At 37.3% G+C, this 27,581-nt stretch overlaps 1 protein-coding gene across 1 annotated transcript in view; it reads left to right on the top strand.

Moving 5' to 3' along the window:
• The window catches only part of LOC147510141 (mechanosensitive ion channel protein 2, chloroplastic-like), a 37,914-nt gene that overhangs the window by 6,928 nt on the left and 3,405 nt on the right, over nt 1-27,581 (top strand). Inside the window, exons 3-10 of the mRNA XM_086598025.1 lie at nt 812-909; nt 1,023-1,064; nt 2,759-2,819; nt 3,470-3,619; nt 3,814-3,925; nt 13,244-13,335; nt 13,483-13,547; nt 21,594-27,425. Coding sequence (XP_086454151.1) covers nt 812-909; nt 1,023-1,064; nt 2,759-2,819; nt 3,470-3,619; nt 3,814-3,876 — 414 coding nt within the window. The 3' untranslated portion in view covers nt 3,877-3,925; nt 13,244-13,335; nt 13,483-13,547; nt 21,594-27,425. The remainder of the gene's footprint in view (nt 1-811; nt 910-1,022; nt 1,065-2,758; nt 2,820-3,469; nt 3,620-3,813; nt 3,926-13,243; nt 13,336-13,482; nt 13,548-21,593; nt 27,426-27,581) is intronic.

Raw genomic sequence — 27,581 nt, 5'->3', positions numbered from 1 at the left:
ATTGTCTATCGAGGAGAGTGTACTTGTTCTCACAGTTTCCCTCATGCTTATGCTCATGATCGCTTTTGTTAATGCGATTGCCATTTGTTGTTGTTTATGATTACTTCATGCGCTGTTTGCATTAGTGTCTATGTAAGATTGCTGTTACTGTATGCTATCTCCACAGTTGACACTTTTAGGTTTATTGATTTATCTTATACGTATTCAGAGACTGGATGCTTTGAGTCTGCGCCTCTCAGAGAGTGTGCACAGGCCAATATATTCATATACTTCCAGAAATAATGTTTTCAAGTGCCATTCTTTCCTTAATCCCTGGGCAAGCAAATGAGATTCCTATTCTGAAAACTGCTGTCACAGCTGTGTCGAGGTACTGCTCTTTTTCTAAATTGTATTGGAGGAGTCAGGAAAGCTTGTATTATTTCTGTTTCCTTGATGGTGTTTGTTGTTGGTTTTCTTTATTTTATACATGTCATGTAACATGTATGGTGGCAGTCCTCTTGTACTACGGCTGGTCCCAGCAGTCAGCATCATTTGCTTTTGTTGTATGGGGCTTAGCGCCTTTTCTGCGTCATAGTAGGAACATTTTCCTCTGTGTACGTGTGTTTCATTATTTTTAACCTTACCAAATTTTGTTTTTCAACCTTGTACTTATACTTCTTTTCATTTTGTGGTTACTTCTGCACTCAACATGCTGCTTAAGTGCTTATATTTCTTCTTCGTACTTGGTTGCAGCGCAATGATAGTAGCTGGAAAAAGAGTAGCACACATTATGTAATGTCCTCTTATATTCAACCGTTGCTGTTGTGGACAGGGTAGCACTTGTCTGCAGGTGTCTATAATTCGGTCCTGTAATTGCGAGAATAATATCTACCTTTGTCTTTTTATTCCATCTGCTAGACAATCCTCTATGTAAGTTTTTCTTCCATCTGCTTGATCCTATGTCTTTGCAGGGCATTGGATCCAATAAGTTTACCTTCCGAAGCTAGTCAGATTGTTAAATAGCGTCTTTTGAATTTTGTCAGATCATTATCAACTGTTTTGGCCTTTGCATATTGTCTATTGAGGTGAGTGTACTTGTTCTCACAGTTTCTGTTCTCGAGAATTTGTTCATGTCATTTTGCAAGAATGCTAATTTTTGTATATTTATCTAGTTGCATTAGGATAATTTATCAGGCCGGAAACAGTAAACTCTTGAAACTGTTTGATGAGGCTAACTCCAATGGTTTGGTCCCAAAACACCAAACCACAATAACATGATATCCACAGTGAGATAGTGAAATCAAATCTAATGGTTTATTTTTCCAGCCGCCCGGTCACCGGGCGGCCAACACAAAATATTAAATATCGGTTAAAAAAACCAAGCTTTTTTTCTGCGCCATCACCGATGGGCGGGCAAGAAATAAAAAAAAAAAAAAACTTTTTTATGCGCCATCACCAAGATTTATTTATCTATCTTCCTATATTGCCCTTTAAAAAACCATAACACAAAAAAAAAAAAAAAAAAAAAAAAATATTTTATCATCACCGTGGCGTGTAAAAAAAAAACAAAACCTTGTGCCATCACCCGGTGGCGTGTAAAAGATGATATTGGCATGAATAGAGATGAGCATGTTGAAATATCCAAGCAACATTTCCAAATTGTCTACTGTGGCATTCTCCTCATTACCAAATATTTAAGATCATGACTTGTTCCCCAGTAGAAGACTAATAGATAAGAGCAGTTTAAATGAATTTATTAATGTTAGTTATTGGCTTCTCTCACCTTTTTATTCCCTCCATTTTTCATAAATGAAGTTATATTATAAATGTTGTAATCTCATGGGGCGTCAAGTGTTTGGATAGGAGGGAGCATTCTTGCATCTCTGGGTTCCTTCCAAAGAAATGTGGTTCTCCAAAGCGAGTGAGTTTGTTATATTCAAAGCAGTCCGGGCTCTACACCCACCTTTATAAATCCCTTCTTCTCTATAAATCAAAAAAATTAACACCATTGTTCATCATCTGCGCTATAAATCCTATACAAAATAAATCAAAAAAAAATTTAAAAGGGTAGGATAGAATGGTAATTGAACAAATTAAGTTATTAAAAAACAAAAAAAAAGAATCAATTAATGCGCCATTGTGAGTGGCGTGTAACTTATTATTTGAATTAATAATTGAATTCCGTACGCCATTGTGAGTGGCGTGTAACTTATTATTTAAATTAATTCACATTCCTACCCGCCACTGGCTACGGCGTGCAACACTAATAATGATTTTTTTGATTGCCCGCCATTGGCAATGGCGTACAGAGCATACGCTATAACGTTAAAATTGACTGCAAAAATAGAGAAATTTATGAAGATAGCGTTGGCGGTATAACGTTTTAACGTACCATTGGATCACATTTTACGTTAAATTTGATGATTTGCAGCACCATTGGACTTAGCCTGAGACAAATAATTAGTAATTGAGGTTTTGTTGATATGATAAGTTTCCTATTGCTTTACTGAAGTGCTCTAGTTTTGTTTTTGTTTTTGTTTTTTCACTTATTTTATCTAAATTTTGGTCTATTTATTAATTGAAATCAACTTTTTTCTTTATTGACTTGTCTTTTCTTTCTTGATAGTTGCATGCAACATACTTCCAATCATAACCATGATCTATATCCTCTTTTTTTTTGTTATTTGTTTGCTTTGTTGTTTGCTTTGATTACTGTATTGCTTGATGCTATTTTTAATAACTAAAAATGCTTATTTTTGTATTTTACTTGTTCATGCAGCTTGATTCAACAGACTCAAAAGTTTTTTATAGAGACAAATGACTCCAATGATACAAGGAATGTATGTTACTGTTGCTTTTGATTGTGCAACTTTCCATTCTTATCTTGTTTATAAGGTTCCCTTTTAACCGTAATTGCAGCTCTAATAGAAACCAAAACTAATTAAAGTTATGCACTGTACCTTTTCAACTGACAAGGAGACAGAAGTGATGATCTTTAACCTGTTAGTTATTTTATGATGAAGCTAAGCCTCTGGTTTTCTAGGAACTGCTTGTATTGTGTTTTCTTCTTCTGCGATTATGTTAAAAAGGATTGCTTCAAAAGAAAAGAAAGAAAAGCTATTTGTCCAGGATATTATCATTGTGTCCTATTTTTGCAGTAAAGAAAACCCTTGTGTTTGTAGTAGTTAGTAGTCATATTTGATTTCAAATCAGAGTATGCTAAGGCCCATGGCTAAAATTTCCCAAAAGAAATACAGATTAGAAAAGAATGCAGCAAAAGAAGGATAGAAAGAGTAAGAAACAATTAAATACTTCTACAAAACAAATAATAAGTTGTCTTTGGACTCGGAGTATGTTCCACTCGGTATATTTTTAAGTTAAATTTGTCTTCGCTAATCCATTAAAGTTTCCTGCTATATTCCTGAATACATCAAGGATGGCATTTAATATGGATTATACGTTACTCTATAATATTCTTGGACTCTAGCAGATGGGCTTCCAATTTGCGGGGAAAGCTGTGTACACTGCAGTGTGGGTTGCTGCAGTTTCATTGTTCATGGAGTTGCTGGGGTTTTCTACACAGAAATGGCTTACTGCCGGAGGTCTTGGAACAGTGTTGCTGACCCTCGCCGGGCGTGAGGTGTAAATAATCCCATCCCACCCAATTTTCCGTATTTGTCTATATCTCATGTGTCTCCTCACAAGTAAATTTCTTTTGGCATAATAAAATAGAAGATTTACGGTGACATTTATGTATTTTTCCATGTGAGTAATAGCTCACTTTTGCAATTCCATGGGTTGATGTGAAGCTTGGTTGGTGCTTAATGTTCTCAGATAATTTACAAACTTCCTGTCAAGCGCAATGATCCATGCAGCCAGACCATTTATTGTGAATGAATGGATCCAAACAAAAATTGAAGGCTACGATGTTTCTGGTACTGTCGAGGTATGTATTGCGTGCGAAATATTTGCATTTTTTACCTTTATTAAAGATTTAAAGGGAATAAAATTTAAGATACATAAAGTAAGATATGGTGTGCATCACAAGTTCTTACAAATGCACTTGTAATTCATGTATTATTGTTTCAGCATGTGGGTTGGTGGTCACCCACTATAATAAGAGGTGAAGCTCGTGAGGCAGTTCACACATTCCAAACCACAAGTTTACTGTGAATGTCGTGAGGAATCTTAGTCAGAAGACCCATTGGCGTATCAAGACACACCTTGCCATAAGTCACTTGGATGTCAGTAAGATTAATGTAAGGACCAGTCCAAATCTTGCATTCGTTAGGGACAGAATTGCCTTGTAGAGATAAATCTGCACATCAATAACTCACTCTAATGAGAAGGCTTACAACCAAATTCATTTCAGCCCTGAGATTGGTACTAAGTGAAACTCCAAATTTTTAACCATTTTACATAGAGCTTCCACATGGCTAATATGATTACCTTTGCTGAGGCTCAGTCGCCTTTGCTCAACTTCTACTTACGTTAATGATCCATTAATGATCATGTAACTGGTTTTTTGACCAAAATTTCATTAATGATCTGCACATTTCAACGTGAAATTTTGACCCAAACTTTGATGGAGTGAATTTAAGTATAGATCCATGACATATCATATTACTATAGAAGCAAAAAAATTTGTGTTTGAGACTTTGGTGAGTTCAACCTCCTTCAGAGTTTCTGAGGTGGGTAAGAAGTGGAGTACAAATGTGGCTTTCAAACTGGATGAGGCCGTCTGGGTCATTCAAAGCTTTAGGGCTTTTGGGGAATCTGGTTTTGATAACGGAGCATGGTTCAGGAACACCTTCAGAGGTAGGGTCATCACCGTGGTTGGCAGAGAAAATAGGGCAGGGAGATATGTGCTAGTGTCGGTTTACTTTCGCACAGGTAAAGCTAAACACTTGGCTGTTCCTGAAGGTAGTGAGCGTGAGGGATGGAGACTCTTTGCTGAAAGCTTAGCTAGAACAACTGCTGGACCTAGTTTCATGGAGATTAGAAGGGGCCATGGCGAAAGTTGGCAGATCGAGAACCTGGTGCTAGCAGGGTGATTCAAGGAGTGTCTTTTGCTGAAGCATTACAAAGAAATTCTAGTAATCCAGCAAGAGAAAGAGATGAAGTCATGAATATTACTCAATGGGTATCACTGTGGGGCCTTAATTTAGATTGTTGGACCCCAAAGAACTCTTGAGAAATTGAAGAGCATCATCCCAGGAGCTAAATCTTTGATTTGCATCATCTCAGACCAGATCGGTCTATTAGCAGCGGTAAATTTGAGCAAACAAGATATCCCCAGATCTGTGAACCTAGAGGTGGAAGGCAGAATCTTTAAGGTATTTATAGATTTAGAACCGTCTGAGCTTCTCTTGAGGAATATGGTATCAGCAGAGATGGGTAATGTCCAAAATACAGAGGGAGGAGCCACTACCAGGAGCACAGAGGCTAGAAGAAACTCAGATCACTATTCTGGAGAGAGGGCTGATGTGGCGTCTTTGAGTCAAAATGGAATAAGTTTGAATGGAGGAGAAAATGGCAGGGATCAACATGTTACAGAAGTGGAAGGTCAACTTATTGCAAACTCTAATAGTAGGGCGCAGGTGCAACAGGAGATTCCTCTGGAGAGAGAAAATATCATGGCCCCAGCTGGTAATATTCACGTGGCCTCTCCTACCACCAGAATTTCTGATTCTTATCTCTTCCCTAGTCTTCACGAGAGTTTAAGGAGAAATAATAGAAACGTGGGGTCTGATAAGGACCAGCCTCTTTTTAGTCGGCCCAAGCCCAAGCCCTTAATACTAACTCAGACAGAGGACTTAGTAACAGAACATGGCCAGGGTTTATATCTTCTGGAATAGTGGGCTGAGACCAGACTATTCAGGGGAATGAGTCCATTAACCACCAGGAAGAGCAGGCACCTTTGGGTTTAAACAAGTTCGCTCCACTCTCAGAAGTGGCGGAAGTCCAGGAGGAGAGGGTTTCTGTTCAGAGTTCACAGGATTTTTGTTTCAATGACTATGAGGAGATGATGCAGACTCCACGCTTTGCCCCCAATGGAAGTAGAGACCAGCCTTTTCTTCAAACGATTAACCATATACATGAAGAGGGAGAGATAATGGTGATAAGTTCGGAGAGAGTGGCACACGACATTAGAAATTTCCGGCGAGACAGTATCAGTGGATAGAGAGGCTGGAGTGGAGATTGGAGAAGATGCTAGATCGAAGAGAAGGTACCTTGAGAGTGACAAACCAGAAGGGAGTGAGTCCCCGAATTCTTCTAGAGATAGGGAGGAGGCAAATACTATTATGGATCTTCATATGCAAGCAGAATCTACTTTGGATAACCGATGCCTTGTAAGGGGTTTGCGTCAAAGAAAGCCTACGGGTAGGAACATAGAAGAAGCGAAATCTCGAGTTTGAGTTTCAGGATGAAAACAATATGCAGATTGATGACTATACAAAAACTTCGATAGAAAGGCTTGGAACGAGGATTTGGGATGATATGGAGAACAAAATCATGTATGAAGAGGGCTACTTTGAGAAAATTATGGAAGAGGAGACTATGGAGGCAACTTTACCTTCACCCATATCGGATGTAGTATCCCATCCGAGTCCAGGGAGTCTTTTTCATCCGCCTTCTATCGTTTTTTAGATTTTAACCATAGTTTTGAGTATCCTACTAATTGCATCCTCTATCATGACCGGGTTTCCCCTCATTGTTTGGCGAAAAATGATTATAATGCCCCACAAATCGGTGGGAAGGAATTCAAATAGAGAAGCGTGGAAGCTTCTTCTCTCACTCTAGCCTTGTCGGAGAAAATTGTTTGAACTCTGAACAGTGAGATTACTGGTATCAATCCTTCATACGAACAAGTGCAATCTGGTATAACTATATCTTATAACAGGGAGATGGTTGTGAGGTCTCTCAAAACAGATAAGGCTTATAATGTCGGAAATTGGCGTGAGTATTATCCAATGGGTGTGTATGAAAGGGAGGTCTATCGGGGAAAAGGAGCTTACCCCCGATGTCGGCTTTAGATCGGACACCTTTAGAGATGGTAGAGGTAGGTGCTGAACCCGATGAGGTTCTTACTTCAGTTTGGTTGTCCAAGCATTCTAACGACCTTATTCAATTAGCGGGGTTATCGTATGAAGGGAGGGAAGTGGAAGCCTTAGACCTCCTCAAATCTATTTTTTCTTTAGTCAAAACGGATCGAGTTAATCCAGTAGCCGAAAGAGTTGGGGGAAGTCAAAATAAAGAGAACTCGAAGAAAAACAAGGAGAAATCTTGTGGGGAGTCAGGTAAAAGAGCATCGAAGGAGCTTAGGCTTACAACTTCGGTGAACTATGGAGAAGAAGTGCTTGAAGGTAGTGTTAGGAAGGGGAGAAAACCTGTTTTTTATGAATCATAAAATCTTTACTTGGAACGTGAGGGGTTTGGGTAAAAAGAAAAAGCGCCCAGGTATAAAAGAGGTTATTAGGAAGGAGAAACCCAGTATGATCCTTTTGCAAGAGACTAAGCTTAACAAGTTCTCTCTTGAGTGTGTCCGAGAGGTTTGGGGTAACCATAATATCGATCATGTGGAGGTTCCTTCGGTTGGCTCCAAGGGTGGGGTGTGCATCCTTTGGGGCAAGGATAAAGTGGAAGTTTTTGATAACCTAGTTGGGGGTTTTTCGGTTTCTATTTTGTGTAAGTTTTCGGGAGAGGAGAGTTCTAAACTTGTCACCACAGTTTATGGGCCTCCTAACAAGGACTTTTCCTCTTTTTGGAATGAGCTTGTTGATGTTTACGCCTTTAGTAGTGGTAGACCGTGGTGTATTGCTGGGGATTTTAATGTGATTAGATTCTCTCATGAGAAAAAAGGAGGATGTTGCATCTCCCATCATATGAGAGATTTTGATGATTTTGTGAGATGTGAGCTCATTGATCTCCCTCTTGCGGGGGGTAGGTTCACTTGGTCTAGTAAAACAGAGGTTCCGACTCTTTCCAAGCTGGACAGGTTTTTGGTTAACAGTGAGTGGGAAGAGGAATGGCCGGCCTTAATTCAATCTGTGGTTACGAGTACGAGTTCTGATCACCGTCCTATTCGCTTGGTGAAAGAGATGGGTAGGGGTAGACCCACACCGTTTAGGTTTGAGCTTATGTGGTTCTCGGACCCTAATCTAGTCGGAAAAATCAGAGAATGGTGGGAGGTGGAGCAGATTGGTGATATGGCAAGTATTCGTTTCGCCAAAAAGTTAAGGTACTTAAAAGATAGAATCAAAGATTGGAATAAAAATGAATTTGACAGGCTTGAAGGGCGAAAAGAAAAGCTTTTGAGTGAGATAAGAACTCTAGATTTGAAGGAGGAGGAATGCATTCTTACTAGGGAGGAGAGATTTATCCGTCAAGAGTTGAAAGGGAAATTTGAAAATGTCACCTATCTAGAGGAAATGTCTTGGAGACGCAAGTCGGGGGTTAGATGGATTAAAGAGGGCCAATCTAACACTAAATTTTTTCATCTTTGTGCTAAAGCCAGACAAAGAGAGAATCATCTTAATAGATTGGTTATAGAGGAAGAGGAGGTGACCGGAGAAGAAAATCTCAGAGATAAGGTTGTTGATTACTATTCGAAATTGTATACCGAACCATACCCCGTTAGACCTTTTGTTGATAATCTTGAAGTGGTTCGTATTTCGGACGTGGAAAGAGAAGCTTTAGAGGATGACATTCTAGAGGAGGAGGTTTGGGAAGCCATAAAAAGTCTGAAAAGTGATAGATCTCCGGGTCCGGATGGCTTTCCCATTGAATTCTTTAGAAAAGTTTGGGATGTGGTGCATATTGACTTTATGGAGATGGTAAAAGATTTTCATGAGACTAGCTTTTTAGCTCATAGTCTTAACAACACTTTTGTGAAACTCATCCCTAAAAAGAAAGGCGTCGAAAATATTGGTGATTTGCATCCCATTAGTCTTATTGGGAGTGCCTATAAGATAATATCTAAAGTTCTTTTGATTCGGCTAAAAAAGTGTTATCTCGGGTGATTGCGCAAGAACAAGGGGCGTTTGTGTTTGGGCGACAGATTTTGGATGGGGTGTTGATAGCAAATGAGGCTATTGATGATAGGATTACGCAAAAAGATCCTGGGATTGTGTGCAAGATAGATTTGACCAAGGCATATGATCATTTTAATTGGGACTTTCTTGATTATATCATGAAACGCATGGGTTTTAGAGTGCGTTGGAGGAGTTGGGTGAGAAGGTGTGTCTCGTCGGCCTCCTTTTCTATTCTCATTAATGGGTCTCCGGCTGGTTTTTTCAGGAGCTCCAGAGGTATTAGACAAGGAGATCCATTATCTCCTCTCCTGTTCCTTCTGGTTGTGGAAGTTTTTGGTAGGATGATTGACAAAGCGAATCAGTTGGGGGATATTGAGGGTTTTAGAGTGGGTCAAGGGCAGGTTTTAGTGTCTCATCTCCAGTTTGTGGATGATCTGATGGTTTTCCTCGGGGCACGATTTGGATCGACAGATTTCTTAGGGGGTCTCTTGTGTTTGTTTTGAAGTCGGTCGAAGTCTTAAGGTTAACATGGGTAAGAGCACGATTTATGGCGTTGGTCGGAGGGACAATCTGAATCATCTTGCTTCCTCTGTAGATTGTGTGGTGGGCAACCTTGCCTACGAGGTACTTGGGTCTTCCTTTGGGAGCGGAGTATAGGCCTAAAGCTATTAGGGATAATGTGATTGAAAGATTTAGTAATAAACTAGCGGGGTGGACGGGGCGCTTCTTGTCTTATGGTGATAGGATCATTTTGATCAAGAGCACGTTGTCTAGTCTTCCTATTTATTATGTCTCTCTTTCACATGCCTCTCAATATATCACATAGAATGGAGGCGATCATTAGAGATCTTCAATGGGATGATACTGAAGAGGCATAGATATCATCTTGTGGATTGGAATTTAGTGTGCCAATCTAAAAGAAATGGTGGCCTAGGTATTGGGAGCTTACATGAGTTTTAACGTGGCGCTGCTAGGTAAGTGGTTGTGGAGATTCGGGGAAGAGAGGGATAGCCTTTGGAGAAAGGTTATTGTATTGAGGTTTGGGGAGAGCCATCTTGGGTGGCTTAGTGGTCCAATTACGAGTCCTTATGGGTACGGGGTTCGGAAAGGCATTTTAAAAGTTTGGGATGAGTTTCATAAGAACATTAGATATGTCTTAGGTAACGGTGAGAGTTTCAGGTTTTGGGAAGATGTTTGGATCAGTGATAGGCCCTTATTTAGGATTTTCCCGAGATTATATGCCTTGTCTGTTTTGAAAAATCAGCCAGTTTGCTCGTTCATGAGGATTGATAATAGTAATACGGCTTGGAACATGGGAATTGACACAACTCTCTGACAGGGATATAGTGAGTGTGGTAGCTCTTGCAGACATGCTGGAGTCCATCCTACCTGTGAGACCGGACAAAGATCTTGGTATTATGCCTTGAGTTCTCATAACAGACCTCAAACTCTCAGACACACCCTGTTTCCTAGTCGTGTTATTTGGGGGTCCAAAGTTCCTTTAAAGGTCACTTTCTTTGTATGGTGTGCAACCTTGGGTAAAATCTTAACAGTCGACAATCTTAGAAAGAGACATTTCAAGGGAGCCTTAGTCAACTTCTATCATTTGTGTTTGAAAGATGGTGAGTCAGTGAATCATATCCTCCTTCGGTGTCCTTTTTCTTGGCAAGTTTGGTGTTTTCTCATTCAGGGGTCTGGTAGTTCATGGGTCAGTCCAGGTTCGGTGAAATGTGTGTTAGCCTCGTGGTCTTCAGATTTGCAATCACAAAAGGGAAGACGTATATGGAAAATGATTCCTTTTGCGGTTTTGTGGGACCTATGGATGGAACGGAGTAGAAAAACTTTTGAAGGTGTTGTGGCTTCTTTGGAGGAAGTAATCATGTCAATAAAATGTCTCTTATTCTTCTGGGCCAAAGCTCATGAGGAAACTAGTAACATTCCTTTTGAGCACTTTGTGTGTAGATGGGAAGATATTTTGACTTGAGAATGGTGTTTTCTGTTTCTTGTGTACATTTGTTGTTGTTCTTTCATTCAGTTGGTTATCGATGTAAGGATACCTCATCCTACTATTCTTATGTTTTTATATTTTTATATCAATGAAATATCTATTTACCGATAAAAAAAAAAACTTAATTTAGGTGTTCTACTCCCCATTTGTCGCGTCGCAGTATTGTAGCGGATATCGCAAAAGTCTTGGCAAAAATCCTCGGTTGAGCAAAGAAAGGCTTCATAGGAGAGTATTTCTGGAAAATATTAATCCGGAAAACCAGGCCACTTGGTAAGCCTTTTGTGTTTCCTTTCCCGTTGATATAATGTGGATCCGAGTGCAATTCCTTTCTTGAGGTAGCCCCGAGCTACCCTTTATGCAGTATTTTATGGATTCTACTTATATTTCAAGACATGGATGTTATACCTTGTAGCTTCAAGCTATACTTCCTTAAAGGGCGGAGTTGTTAGCATTTATCAATTTTGTTATGAAAGTTGCATGAATATGAACACTTGATAAGTCTGGATAGTAATGGGGCTTAGTAATGCATGCTTTCAAGAGCTCTAATGTAAGTGGGAGTCACTTGTGGCCAAAAAAGGGAAGAATACTCTTTCATGTAATTGTATAAGATAGTAGTAGGTTAGCACGCATCATTGGCGCCTTGCTAGTGATCCTACTACTTGACCAAGTGCTCTTTCAGATTCCTTCGTATGACTTTTTGATTAGACTTTCATTAACTTTTATTTATCCCCCAAAAACACTACACCATAATAGGATATTTGCAACACGGACTTTTGTTGCTTTGCAACGGTTATTTACGGTTAGCAAGTTAATTGCGAACACTATATAAGTGTTAGCAATGTTATAAAGTGTTAATATATAAGCGTTGGCAAGGTCCTCCAGAGTACGTAGATCCAATCTTATGTGTTCCACTCTTTTAAATATTTATCAATTTATTTTTTCAAAAGTTTTTTTATTATTAGTTAAATCAATATCGAGAAGTCCTTAGTACTTATAAGAATTAGAGAGCATAAAGCCAATTTTATGAAGAAAAAATAGTTTACGTACTGCAAGTCCTAGCACTTTTCATTATGCAGGTCTTCTTCAAATTTGTTGAAGGTGGCCAACTAACCAAGTTGGAAGGATTCCGACAATCTTTGTTTCAGGTTTTTTTTTAGGGTTAACCAATATTAACCCCCCCCCCTAGATGGGAAATTAGGGTCTTCCCCCTAAATACACACAAAAAAAAAAGTCAAAGTGAGTTGACCAAATTTTTTTTGTGTATATTTAGGGGGGAGACCCTAATTTCCCATCTAAAGGGAGAATCCTAATTGGCTCATCTAGTAGGGGGGTAACACTAGTTTACCCTTTTTTTTATGCATATATTTGTTTTTTTGCAATTACAAGGATTCTTTTCGTATATAGTTCGAACTTAGAAAATTGTCAAAGAGTAATAGCTGTGGTCTTTTTTAGATTGAGTTATAGTAGATATAGAAAGGTTTAAAGATTGATTAGTTAGCCCTTAAACATACATTTTTTTTTTTACGCCCATAGTTAAGGTTCCAAGTTCTCATCACTTCACGTTATAAGTTTACAACCCATGCTCTTGTAGACATTAGAATTAAAGTGTGATGTCTCGAGATAGGTCGTAGGTGTTGTCCTTCGAGTTTTTTCGTCTTTGAATCTATTTGTTCTGAAGGTGAGGTGAGAGTAACCGTTTCTCTTAGATAGTTAGCCTAAACCAATTAACATAGTGCTAGATATTGTTGGATTGTTATGTATTTTGAAAGACTAATAGTTGGTATTGGAAGAAATGATGCCTTCAGAAAATTCAATCAAGAAGGAATAATAGCAATTATTGAATTCACTTGCTGATTGGTGAATAATTATAATAATCATTCTAGTTTGTGAGAAAAAGCACAAATTCTACACTTTGTATCAAAAACTTGGCATCGAAAAAGAAACCTTGAATTTCACAAGTGTTTGTTTGAAAATTTGAATTTCACTTGGTACAAAGTAGGTCGACCTACTCTATACATTTTTATATTCCAACCCCTCCTTTTTAGAGTTATGTTGGGCCCATGGCTTGCTAGTACATGTTAATGCAGGACAATATTTTTGGACAGTCCTAGGTTTATAGAAGTAGTGCTTTTGTTTATATATAAAGTGTTTCAAAGCCTTTTAGAATAGCTAGATAGATTATTTTGTTGTCGTTCAATATGTTGTTCAATGTGTTGTGTAGGGTATCAATTTGATGGAGGGAAAAGCAAGAAGCAGACCAAAATAATTGCTCCCCAATCAAATGATCATGCTCATCTCAAGCTCCTCGTCAAGGTAAAAGTTTAAAATTCCACCCTCTATTTTCTCATTTGTTCAACTTCTTACTTTTTTTAGGTGGATTTTCAAATACTTAATTAATTGCATGAGTTTAATTAATATTATTGTATTTCTAAGTTCATTATTTGTTTTGTGAATTTTTAGAAATTAGATAGACTTTGTGGAGCCGCACTAGGATTTATAGTGAGTGAAGCCATCACCAATACTAGGTATTGCAATGATTCAAGAGTGCTTGGAAAATTATATTTAATATGTTACCTTTATTTGTAAATACGAATTTGTAACTCTTAGAAAATATTTTGAAGTTATATTGCATACATGGTTTAACGAATATCCTATATTTTTCAGTCTTTTGTTTGTGTTTGCTATTATTTACTTGTCAAATGGCATAAAAAGGCAATGGGGACTTTATCATGGAATTGAGATGTTTGTTTCAATATGGAAATGAGATGTTTGTTTCAATACAAAACAAGTAGTGTTATTTTTGTAGGTTAAGTGCGTCCTAATAAAATGGGGCAGGTTTAGTTGGTTGCTACAAAATATGAGATTTTTTTTTATTTGCAACCCATCAGCAACGGTTTATAACCGTTACAAATTTAAAAGTGTTGCTAAAATTTTGTACGAAACAGGCATAAACAAGCGTTACAAATAATATTTGCAACGCTTAAAAACCGTTGGAAAGTTTTTTTTGCAATGGTTAATAAAATTTCGCTTTGCAATGGTTAATAAAAAGAAATTTCTGTTTGCAATGGTTAATAATCGTTGGAAATTTCTGTTTGCAACGCTTATTAACCTTGGCAAAAATTTCCAACACTTTACCCACGCCATATTTGCAACGCTTAAAAAGCGTTGCGAAAATGATTAGCAACGGCTTTTTGCCATTGCAAATAGCCTATTATGGTGTAGTGATTGTTATATTGGGGTTTGCACTACTGCTAGTGCTAGTTCATCTGGGTTATTTGCTTGCTCTTGGTATGTACATTCAACTCTTCCAGGTGATACTAGTTGAATACTATTATGGGTTATATTTCCTTGATGACAATCCTCATCATGAATCTGATGCTCTGAAACTCTTTGTGCTTGTTCACCACTATTTGAGCTCATAACCACGGTTTCACTACCATTACCCTCACCATTTTGTCTCCTTGATGGCCAATGTTTGGTTTCTTATCTGGTTTGCAACAACCACAAGGGCAAGAGGTGCCACTACTTTATTTGCCACATGCTCACTGTTGTTTACACCTTTTTGCTCCCCAGTTGTTTCACTCTCTGTATCCATCTGTCTATTCTCTTCTCTATTTGCTCTTGTACCATTTGTTTGCCCATTCGCTTTTCGTCCACACCCTATCGGGCCCCTTCAAAGATCATTTAACCGCCCATTTTCCGCCCGTGGTCCACACCGCGTGGCCCTGATACCACATTGTTGTGTAGTGTGCCCCAAACGATTACACTTTTCACAAGATTGAGGTTTCCATGGGTACTCAAGAGGTATATCAATTTCTCGATCCCCCACCTTGATTTTTATGGTTTCTTTGTACTCATGGTTTACTAGAAATTCAATACAAAACCGAGCAAAAGACAACTTTTTCCTCTTTGTAGTAGCATCATCCATAAATTTTGGTATTCCACCTACCAAACTAGGTAGATATGACAATCCATCAAGTGTCCACATCTCTTTTGGTACGTCCATTAGCTTTACCTATATTGGTATTATATTCTCCTTGTTCCTGTAGTTGTTTACTTCTACTGTCCAAGGCTTTATCACAAATACTCTCCCAGCTATAAAAACTGGTCCTTCATCTAAGATCATCTGTCTATCCTCTGAGCAGGTAAAGTTCATGTAGAACAAATCCTTATCCTATATGTTGTGATATCAAACTCTCCCTTAAGTTTCCATTTCTTTCATAGGAATTCTTTTACCAAGGGAAACAATAGCTGTTTGTCCAAAAAATATCTATCCCACCAAATATTCATCCCATTGTTTTATCCCATATTCCACGAGATCCTCTGGAACTTGAGCAACTCCATCTATTGATAATAGGAGAGAACGAAGTGAAAGCTACACTAGATTCTTGAGCTCCATTTCGACCAAAGAGTGCACTCCACCTAGATCCACCACCGTTATTCTAGCCAGCATCTTGTTGATGGTTTGAATTTGTTGCTTGAGAAGGGGGGTTACTTGTTGAAGTCATTTGTAAATTTGCTTTCCTTTTCAGAACTCACACTGTTAATCAATTCAATGGAGGATTTTACCCGAAAAGGCAAGAAAAAAGAGGATTGAGAAGATAAGAATTCTTCTCTAAGCTATTTTTTAAACTAAAAGTGGCAAATAAAAGAGTATTGGATCACTGCAGCAACTTAAGTAATATCGCAACCTATCTCCCAACGCCTGGTCCCCATGACTCAAAAATTCTTAGGGTTTAGTGTTTTTTTTTCCAGAAAGTTGATAAAAAGGATCATTGAGGTTTATATCGAAGATATGGTCAAAAAATCCAAGAAATCAGATGATCATGGGAAGGATCTCGATACGATATTTCGAATATTCAAAGAGTTCAATATGAAACTCAACCCAGAGAAATGTACATTCGGAGTAAGTTCGGGAAAGTATTTAGGGTATATAGTCATGAAAAGAGGTATCAATGCTAATCCAGATCAGATAAGAGCACTTTAACAAATGTCGTCACCAACAACAAGAGGAAACAAATCCAAAGACTAACTGGAAGGATTGCGGCTCTCAACAGGTTCGTCTCAAGAACTTTAGATAGATGCAAACCACTATTCAAAATGCTAAAAAATAACACAAAGTTCCTTTGGAATGAAGAATGTGAGGAAGCATTTTCAGAATTGAAGAAGTATTTACAGGAAATCTCAATGCTAACAAAACTAGATGAAGGTGAGTGATAAGTACCAAAAAGTGTAGTTTAAACCCCTTAATAGTATTCTACTTAGGCCAATTATGTTTATCATAAATGATAGTTAGTACTATTTACGTGTTTTTATGCATTTCAGGACTTGAAGTTGATTAGGTGACTAAAGGCACCACTTTTGTATGAAAAATGAGTCAAGATGATTGCAGATAAAGTTCTACGTTTAAAGCCCAAGAATCATGAAGAAAAACCTTTTTCAAGCCCAGTCAAAGCTGGGAAATCAAAGTCAATTCGGGAATAAAAAGAATAAAAAAGTCAACAAAACTTTAACAGGCCATATCTTTAGACTCGGCCCTCGGAATTGGGCCTACTTTATATCAAAACGACCATCTTGGAACCGGCTTTCCAATGAATCCAGCGTTGTCCCAATCAGAGCTGTATAAATGGACGAAAAGGGCACAAACGTAATTTTCAGCAGTTGTGGCCTCTTTAGACTTAACCTAACGGACTTTGGGCTCACATTAGAGGCCCCAAGTCCCCTTTTTTGACCCATGCACAAAAATGTAACCCTAACCCTCTCCTATATAAATAGGGTTAAGGCTAAACACATCCATCTCTTCATCTCTCTCACCCCTTAGTCTCTAATTAGTTTAGTTGTAATTAGGTTTACTTTCTTAAGTTTATAATTAGGTTTAACATTGTAGCCTCCAATCCAATTCAATTCAATTCTCTTTACTTTAATGTCTTTAGTTTATTGCTCAAGTAGTTTCAATCCAATGACACAAGGCTAAAACCTCAATTAGAAGAGGTTTATGAAGTCACGTGAGGATGAGTAGCTATTAGTATATTATTGTTTTGCATATAGAACCTCAAGTTTTTCGTTGTGAGTGTCTAGAGATAGAGCTCATAATGGAGAGATAGAGCTAATAATGGAGAACTAGAGTTTAGAGCCACCATCAAAGAGATTTGTGGTGAGCTAAACTTTTATGCTAGTGAAGCCTTGATCCGAGATGGCTTGGTGTTCACTAGGGATCAAAACAAACGATTCGATAACTAACTAATAGTCAATCGAATCGTGTGGTGAATTAACTCTTCTCTAATACCTTCTCTCATCATATAAAACATTGCTTAGTATCTCAAATTTACTATTTTTATTCTCACTAATAAAGCATTTATCTAATCTAGATTTGCATTCAAATAATGTACGACTAGCGTGGTTTGAACACGACTACTCTTCATTATTTCTATGAATTTTGAGAGTATTTAATTAGTGTTTTTTCCATCATAAATCTACTGTTCACGCATCTCATATTCACTGTTCATCAGCCGTATGTTAACTGTATCTTATCAATGGCGCCACTTGCCATCTAGTTCGTTTATATTATGCGTGTTTAGATTCGAAAACACAGTTTTTACTATTCACAAAACCAATATTGAAAACACTGTTTGCAATTTCTTCAAATTTTTCTGCTAATGTCTAAGTGCATACGAATTGCAAAATCATCTCCTTGCCCTCCCGTGACCTGACCCTAAAAAATTCAGACCCTAGTTTTAATTCACTAGCGCGCGCGCCTCATATTTACCTTCACAGAGTGCGTCCTACATTCTACTCCTTAGGCGCGACATGCGCCTAATTTGCCTAAATTCTAAGTGCGCACGCGCCCTAGGTTAATTAGCTTAAATTAATTTTTAATATAACTAGCAACATTCTCTCATGAGTACAGTACAATACTCGTATGCTATCTGATAAGATACAATTTTTAATACTACCAAAACAGTAATGAGAAGAGGGAAAAGCTATAGATTATCAAGATAAGAAACTCTCTAAATTATGTGATAAAGAGGAGAGTAGTCGTGTTCGTACCGCTCTAGTCGTACACTACTTGAATGCAAGTTTAGATTAAAATTGTGTTTTTATTAGTGGGAGTAAGATGATGTGAAAACAGTTGATAAACAGTGAATTTAAAGTATGAGAGAAGATATAGAGAAGGTTTATTTCGCCACGTGATTCGATTAACTATTAGTTAGTTATTAAATCGTTTGTTTGATCCCTGGTGAACACCAAATTCTCTCGGATCGAGATTTTACTAGCATGAGAGTTTAGCTCCACCACAAATCTATTTGGTGGTGGCTCTAAACTCTAGTTCTACATTATGAGCTCTATATCTAGACACTCGCAACGAAGAACTTGAAGTTCTTTGCAAAACGATAAAGAAACTAAATGCTAACCATCCTCACGTAGCTTCATAAACCCCCTCTAATGGAGGTTTAGCCTTGTGTCATTGGATTGGAATTAACCAAGACAATATTATATGACATCATGTAAAAGAACAAGAATTGAAATAAATAAAGGCTTTTTATTGAATGGTTTAATGGTGGCTGCAAACTAAAATTATTCTAACCTAAAGAAAGTAAACCTAATTTAAAACTAAACTAATAATGGAGAGGTTAAGAGAGAGGAGTGTTTAACCTTAACCCTCTTTATATAAGAGAGGGTTAGGGTTACAGTTTCATGCATGGGCTTAAAAGGGGGACTTTGGGCCTCTAAAGTGAACCCAAAGTCCATTAGCTTAAGCCTAAAGAGGCCACAGCTGCTGAAAATTACTTCTATGCCATTTTTGTCCACTTTTATAGCTCTGATTGGGACAAGACTAGATCCATTGGAAAGCTGGTTTCGAGCTGGTCGTTTTGAGATAAAGTAGGCTTAATTCTAAAGCATGAATCCAGAGATACAACCTGTTGAAGTTTTATTAACTTTCTGTTCTTTTTCTATCCGAATTGACTTTGACTTTCCAGTTTTGATTGGGTTTGAAAAAGGCTTTTCTTCATGATTCTTAGGCTTTAAACATAGAACTTCCTCGGTAATCATCTTGACTCGTTTTCCATGAAAAAGCGGTGCTTTTAGTCACCTAATCAACTTCAAGTCCTGAAATGCATAAAAACAGGTAAACAGTAATAACTCTAATTTATTATAAACATAATTAGCCTAAGTAGAATACTATTAAGGGGTTAAAAATATATTTTTGGGTGCTTATCACAATCAACTACAAGAAATTTTGAAACTTTTTTTTTTCATTCTTAATGGTGTCTCGAAAACTCAAAGAATTGGGGTTCTATAATTAAGGAATGTGCACGCAAAACAACCTTCCTCAATTCTTAAGTGGCCTGGCCGTTGGTTTGATACAAAAATATCAAAAAAATTAATTAATATTAATTAGTAAACCCACCTACTACTAAAGCCCGTTTCACAGGCCTGACATGAAGGCCTAACACGAAGCCCATAGTAAAAAGCCTTAACCTAATTCTTAAAACTATTGGACTAATAAGGTTAATCTTTTTACAGGACTTCACATTCCACACTGTGAACCTAGACCAGTACTCATATAATTGTTCAAGTAACACTAGACGTGCTTCAAGGCTATTGAAGATGCTATTTATATGTGTAGCAAGGACGCTCCAACTAACACCTCTATACATTCTCGAATTAACTGTCAGAGGATTCTATTTCAAGTAATAATCATGCAATTTTTGCATGCTCGTTAGGAATTACATATTAGACTTAAAACTTGCATGAGATTAAGATCTGGTACGCATAAACCAGCCATATTAGTTTATCGTAGACGCAGAAATAATCGCCTATCTAGAAATTCACCAGTCACCACCTACACCCACCAACACTACAATTGTAGCAATGGGTGAAGAAATAGTAGAGAGACCCCTCTCTGATTTCTATAAGGCTTTAAACGATAAACCTGACTTCTGCATAATTCTTGCAGATACTATGGGAGATTTTAGAATCCCCCCCAATATATTTAATCTGCTACTTGTTTTCCATGGGCTAGACCATGAGAAACCTTATCAATACTTACGTAGGATACACCAAGTTCTTACTACATTTCATCATCCGAATGTAAGACTTGAACAAATAAAGCTCACGGTGTTTCTTTTTACCCTAGCTGACAAAACGGCTGCTTGGCTAATAGCACAAAAGCCGAACTCTGTTGACACATAGGAAAAACTAGTTGAATTATTTGTAGAATAATTTTACCCACCACAGAAGATTAATGAAATGCTATCACATATTCATTTCTTTTACCAAAAGCCTCAAGAATCCTTTTCTAAGGCTTGGAATCGTTTCACTGAACTTTTAGTAGAATGTCCCCATCATAATCTTGGTAAAGACACACTAGTTCATGCCTTCTTCAAAAGCATATCCCAACACCATAAAGAGACTTTAGATATCATGAACGGAGGTAATTTCTTAGGTAAAGGAGCCACAGATGCTTATAGTTTTCTAGATAATCAATCCAAGAGAAGTAATAACTGGGGAGGTAACGATTACTCCCGCTCCATTCATTATTCTTCTACAGCTAAGGTAGCCAATATGTTTGAGGTTAAACCAAATCCTGAACTAAGAACTTTAATTGAATTCCTCACTCCTAAGGTAGTTGCCCTTTCCGTAAATAAACAAGAAGTGAAACCCACTCTTGTCATGAATATAAACTCTCCTCACTGTAATTTATGTTTTAGTCTTGAGCATTCCGATCATTATTGTCCTTTTGCCTATGAAATACCACCACCACAACTAGAAGATGTCTGCGCTTTTAATATACCTAACGCACCTAGGAGGCAAAATCCTAATTTTAGTTGGCATAATAATCACCAGCAAGCAGTACCTCCAGGTTTTAATAATCAAAACGTTAGGCCCACTAATAACTACAATCAATATCAAGCAAAGGCAAGGATAAGGGCAAGGTAATAATAATAATAATAATAATAGAAGTTTAGTCCCGGTTAATAACAATTATCAAAATCCACCCATTTATAATCAACGTGAGATATTTCCTATTACACAACACGTGGTAACTCAACCATCCCAGCCTGATAGATTCGATGCATACATACAAACTCAACAACAGATGTTACTAGCCATCCAACAATTAACCCAAGAAAAAACCCAACAAAAAGGCGTGTTTCCAGGTTAACCCATACCTAATCCAAAATCAACCAACACAGCCTTTGAATTAACCGGTAATCCTAGTAATGAAAATTTAATAAAAGTAGAATTAAAGGCCATAACTACTCTCCATTTAGGGAAAGTAGTTGACAACAAAGTAATAATGCCCGAGGATTCACCACAAACTAATAAAGATAAAGGAACCTTACTAGATACCGTAGTTGAAACTGATGATCCTACCACTGTAGAAGTGCCAGTTAAACCTTAACCTAAGGGGAAACCATTAATCCGTTAAAAGAAAATAATAACTCTATTGACCCTTGATAAGCACCCAAAAGTATAGTTCAAACCCCTTAATAGTATTACATTTAGGACAATTATGTTTATAATAAATAAGAGTTAGTAATGTTTACATGTTTTGTGTATTCCAGGTCTTGAATCTGTTTATGTGCTAAAAGACACCATTTTGCATGGAAAATGAGTCAAGATGATTGCTGAGGAAGTTCTACGTTTAAAGCCCAAGAATCATGAAGAAAAACCTTTTTCAAGCCCAATCAATTCGGGTAGAAAAAGAACAAAAAAATCAACAGAACTTCAAATGGACATATCTTTAGACTCGGGCCTCATAATTGGGCCTACGTTATGTCCAAACGACTGGCTCGGAATAAGCTTTTCAATGAACCCGGCCTTGCCCCAATCAGAGCTATAAAAGTGGAGGAAAAGGGCACTGAAATAATTTTCAGCAGATGTGACCTCTATAGACTTAACCTAATGGACTTTGGGCTCACATTAGAGGCCAAAAGTCCCTCTTTTTGGCCCATGCACGAAAATGTAACCCTAATCCTCTCTTATATAAAGAGGGTTAAGGTTAAATTCATTATCTCCTTCCTCTCCTTAGTATCTAATTAGTTTAGAATAGTTTAGTTTAGGTTTAGTTAAGTAAATTAGTGTTAACATTGTAGCCTCCATTAAAACCTTATCAAATAAAGCTTTAGTTCATCATATTCAATTCTTGTTTTATTATTTATGTATTTAATTCACTGTTTTAGATTAATGAATCTAATGAAACAAGGCTAAACCTCCATTATATGAGGTTTATGAAACCACGTGAGGATGAGTAGCCATTAGTATTTATTGTGTTGCATAAAGAACTTCAAGTTATTCGTTGTGAATGTCTAGAGATAGAGCTCATAACGGAGAACTAGAGTTTAGAGCCACCACCAAAGAGATTTGTGGTAGAGCTAAACTCTCAAGCTAGTGAAACCTTGATCCGAGAAGACTTTGTGTTCACTAGGCATCAATAGACAATTCAATAATCAACCTAATGGTCAATCGAATTGCGTGGCGGATTACCTCTTTCTATATCTTTCTTTCATTTAAATTTATTGTTTTCATACCTTATATTTACTATTTTCATATTATAAATTGCTCTCTCATTAGTGATTAGTTTAATTAGTCTAAATTCATTACAAGTACGTGCAAGCAAGAGTGGAGAACACGACTACTCCCTTTATTCAACACATATTTAGAGAGTATTATAATATTGATTGATAGAATGATTTTAGCATGTTAAACAACCTGTTTTTACATATTAAAACTTACTTATCAACCCTTATACTAAATATAGGAAAAATCCCTCGTTTCTCTAGACTAGCTACTAGCTATGCTAAAGAAAGACGATAATTTTGATGAGATTTGGGAAGTTTTCAAAAATTTAACTATAAACCTACCTTTCCTCGATGCCATAAAACGTCTTCCAAAACACGCTAAGTTTCTTAAAGATTTGTGCACCACAATGAGGAAAAACAAACATACCTAAAGAAGCCTTCTTAACATAACAATTTATCTCTTTATCTGAGCACAACATAATCATTAAGTACAAGGACCCTGGTCGTCCCACTGTACAATGCATCTTAGGAGATAATTTCACCACAACTACTCTTCTAGATTTAGGGGCGAGTGTTAACTTACTCCCATTTTAGCTTTATAAAGAACTAGGTATACATGATCTAAACCCGACTAAAATGACTTTGCAGTTAGCAGATCATTCAATTAAGTATCCTAAGGGCGTAGTTGAAAATATTCTTGTTAAAGTTCAAGACTTTTATTATCCAGCCGATTTTGTCATTCTAGACACAGAAGTCGCTCATGACTCTGTTCCTATCATCTTAGGGCGTTCTTTCTTGGCAACTACCAATGCTCTCATTAATTGCTGCGATGGTTCGATGTCTATTTCCTTTGAAAACCTTGCTGTTGAGGTAAATGTTTTTAAGATGATCTGGCGGACACCCGGACATGACTATAGATGACGAAGTTAGCATGATAGAAAGTCTCATTCAAGATTATTTTAACAAAACTTTTCTAGAAAATCAAATGCACCAATTTCTTTCCTTTGGCAGTATTGAGGATTCTTACATCCAAGAAGTACATGCCTCTTAGAATCTACTCCTATCCATGATCTAGCTCCTGAGTTTGAAAAACTCATTCCTGAACAAATTTGCATTGTAGAGGAGGAAGACCCTCCTAAATCCCATATTCCCACTCCTCCCGCCCCTGAACTTAAACCTTTTCCCGCTGAGTTAAAGTACATTTATCTTGATCCGGATGACACTCATCTGATTATCATATCATCTCAGTTATCTACTACTAAAGAGGCAAATTTGATTAGGGTTATTTGTGAACATCGTTCTGCGATTGGTTGGTATTTAGACGACATTAAGGATATTGACCCTAGTATATGCAAACATCGCATACATTTGGAGGATAATGTGAAAACCTCCTATGAGCCACAATGTCGTTTGAACCCTGCCATGAAAGAGGTAGTTAAAGCGAAAGTTTTGAGATTACTCGATGCTAGCATTATATACCCCATCTCAGATAGTGAATGGGTGAGCCCAATTCATGTAGTCCCTAAGAAATCAGGTGTTACAGTCATTCGTAATGCCAATGGAGAGTTAGTTTCCACCCGAATTCCTATAACATGGCAGATTTGTATTGATTATAGGAAGCTTAATGCTATGACAAGTAAGGATAACTTTTCTTTACCCTTTGTCGACCAAATGCTTGAACATCTAGCCGGCCATGCTTACTATTGTTTATTAAATGGCTACTCTGGCTATTTCCAGATTATTATTGACCCTGATGACCAATAGAAGAATACATTCACATGTCCCTTTGGTATGTATGCATATAAAAGAATTCCCTTTGGCCTTTATAATGCACCTGGTACTTTCCAGCGTTGTATGCTACATATTTTTAGTGACATGGTGGAGAAATTCATGAAAGTGTTTATGGATGATTTTTCCATTCATGGTCATTCCTTTGAAGATTGTCTTTCAAATTTTTTTAAAGTTTTGAAACGGTGTCAGGAAAAGAACTTATTAGTCTTAAACTGGGGAAAATGTCATTTTATGGTCACTAAAGGCATAGTTTTAGGCCATATTGTTTCTAAAAATGAAATATAATTAGATAAAGCACAAATAGATAAGATAATGTCTCTGCCTATACCACGGACTGCCCATGACATTAGGGCCCTTCTAGGCCATGCAGGTTTCTACAGACGTTTCATAAAAGATTTTTCAAAAATAGTTAAGCCTTTAACAAAATTGCTTTTAAAATAATCCATTTTTAATTTTAATCATGACTGCAAATAAGTTTTGATACTTTAAAAGACGCTTTAACCTCTGCACCTATCATGCAACCACTAGACTTAGTATAAACCTTTTAAACTTATGTGTGATGCTACTGATTATGTCGTTGGTGCTGTGCTAGGACAGAAGTTTGATAATAAGTCTATCGTAATTTTTTATGCTAGTAAAACCTTAAATGATGCTCAATGTAATTACACTACTACTGAAAAGGAATTTCTAGCTATTGTCTACGCCTTAGATAAGTTCCGTCCCTACTTAGCTGGTTCCACGACCTCGTCTATACAGACCATGCTGCGCTTAGGTACCTTCTCGCGAAGAAAGATGCTAAACAGAGATTGATCCATTAGGATTCTTCTCCTAACTGAATTTAGCTTAGAAATTAAGGATAAAAAAGGAGCTGAAAATGTAGTTGCAGATCACTTATCTAGATTAACTAATGAGGATGACAATGATTCCGAATCAATATTTGACTCTTTTTCGGATGAGCATCTCTATTCAATTTTTTCTGCACCTTGGTATGCGGTCATAGTTAATTTTTTAGTGTCCGAGATCATTCTCGAGATATGGTCCAGGAATGAACGCAAGAGATTTTTGGCCGAAGTTAAGTTTTACTACTGGGATGAACCTTACCTTTTTAAGTATTGTGCGGATCAGATAATTCGTCGTTGCATTCCCTAATGGGAGCACAATGAAATCTTATTATTCTGCCGTGAACAATCATGCGGGGTCATTTTAGTGGAAAGAAAACTACCGCCAAAGTTCTTCAATGCGGTTTTTATTGGCCGACCCTGTTTCAAGATGCCCATGCATACTACAAAGCATGTATTAGATGTCAACAACTTGGGCGTATTACTCAATGTAATATGATGCCCTTAAATCCCATTCTCATAGTGGAGATTTTTTATGTCTGGGGTATTGATTTCATGGGCCCATTTCCCATTTCGCATGGTTTCATTTATATTATTGTAGCTGTAGACTACGTTTCTAAATGGATTGAAGTCATGGCTTGTCGTAGTAATGGCCATAAAGCTGTAGTATTGTTTATGAAGGAATATATCTTCTCACATTTTGGCGTACCTAAGGCCATCACTAGTGATGGAGGAAAACATTTTTGTAATAGAGTTATTGAAGTTTTACTCAAGAAATATAGAGTTACCCAAACGGTGGTGACTCTGTATCATCCTCAAACTAGTGGTCAAGTAGATGTGTCTAATAGAGACACTAGTAGAAAATTCGTGATTGTTTTAAAATGTTATTTGTGATTGTTTTGTTCGAAACGGTCACAAATGGCTGAAAAGGGGTATTGTGACTGTTTTAAAAAGTTTTTTGTGACGTGTGTTTCGAAACGGTCACAAATGTTTTTTTTTTAAGAAGGCGTATATGTGTGTAAAACTATTTGTTTCGAAATCCAAAGTCACATAATTAGTATATATTAATTGTCACTGTTAAAAACTGCTAACATATGAAATTAGAAACAAGTGCCCACGAGTCACGACTTGAAAAAATTCTAGACTTGCCCACGCACTAACTCCCCACCTCTTTAAAATAATAATAATAATAATAATAAAAACTCCCGGACTCTTAGGGGTGTAATATGGGGCAGGCCGAGTCAACTGCGGGTCAAATAGTGATGGGTCGGGTCTAGGGGATACAAATCCAGTGGTCTCCGATGGGGCAAGGCGAATTGTCATGTCTTAGTACCATCACTTGGCCTGTTAGGTCAGCATAAGGGGTGGGTTTTGGGCGGGTCATCTAGGTCGGGTGGAAATTATCATTTTAAACCTAATTTCACCCAAAAAAAACATTCTAATTCTGCAAGTAATATATTTCCAATTCACAACATAGAGAAAAAAAAAATAGAATCAATCAATAAAAAATAAACAAAAATAAAAAAACTTGAAGTTGAACCCAAAACCATATCTGTAAATTTGAAATTTTTTTCTTGTGATTTACCATTTGTAAATTAATTATTTTCCATAGCATGATAAAATGAAGATGGGCGCGAGGATCTATGGTACAAAACAATAAAATATAAACTAAAAGAATTCAAAATTAATACAACCATAGCCCGACTGCGTAAAAACGGTGGCGGGGCGGGTCTATTTTTGGGTAGGTGTTAGTTTGGGTGGCGGGTGAAGACTGGGTACCCTACCGGATGATGGGTCAACGATTTTTTTTACACTCCTACCAACTCTACACCAAAATTCCACCCTTCTTATCAAAATACAAACAAAAAAACTTTTATTTTTTTCAACGAAGAAATAGGATTGCGACCGGTGTTCTAATCTTGGTTACAAAGAGGATTGCTTTGCAACGATCAATTGAACTATGTTAGTTATTCTTATCTTTATCTTCTGCTCTCTTCCTTGTTAGGGTTTCTTTCTATTTTTCCCCCCTTCATTTTGCTAGTTCTAAATTAGAGCGTTTGATTCTGGATTTCATCTCCAGTGCTTCATTCATTGGCAGTCAACACTTACTCCCACTCTCTTCATTTCTTCTTCAAATTCGAAGGTATGGGTGGTGAGATTTATGGTAGTCTGAAAGCTTAACTACGATATTGCAGATTGTGTAGAACCCTAGCCAGAGCATGAGGCGTCAAGGTTCTTGCTTTGGGTGGGTTTGTGATTCCTTTTCATTTTCACTTATTCCCCGTTTTTCTTTTCAGTCACAATATTGTTGCTTATCATTCTTTAACTATGTGATGTACCTTTAATCAGGTTGCTATAATAATATGGGTTAACTAGTATTACCCCCCCACTAGATGAGTCA

The sequence above is a fragment of the Coptis chinensis genome, chromosome 3 (assembly GCF_015680905.1).
Source record: "Coptis chinensis isolate HL-2020 chromosome 3, ASM1568090v1, whole genome shotgun sequence".
Lineage (NCBI taxonomy): Eukaryota > Viridiplantae > Streptophyta > Magnoliopsida > Ranunculales > Ranunculaceae > Coptis > Coptis chinensis.
The sequence above is the reverse complement of the archived record's forward strand: the minus strand, read 5'-3'. Positions and strand labels throughout refer to the sequence as shown.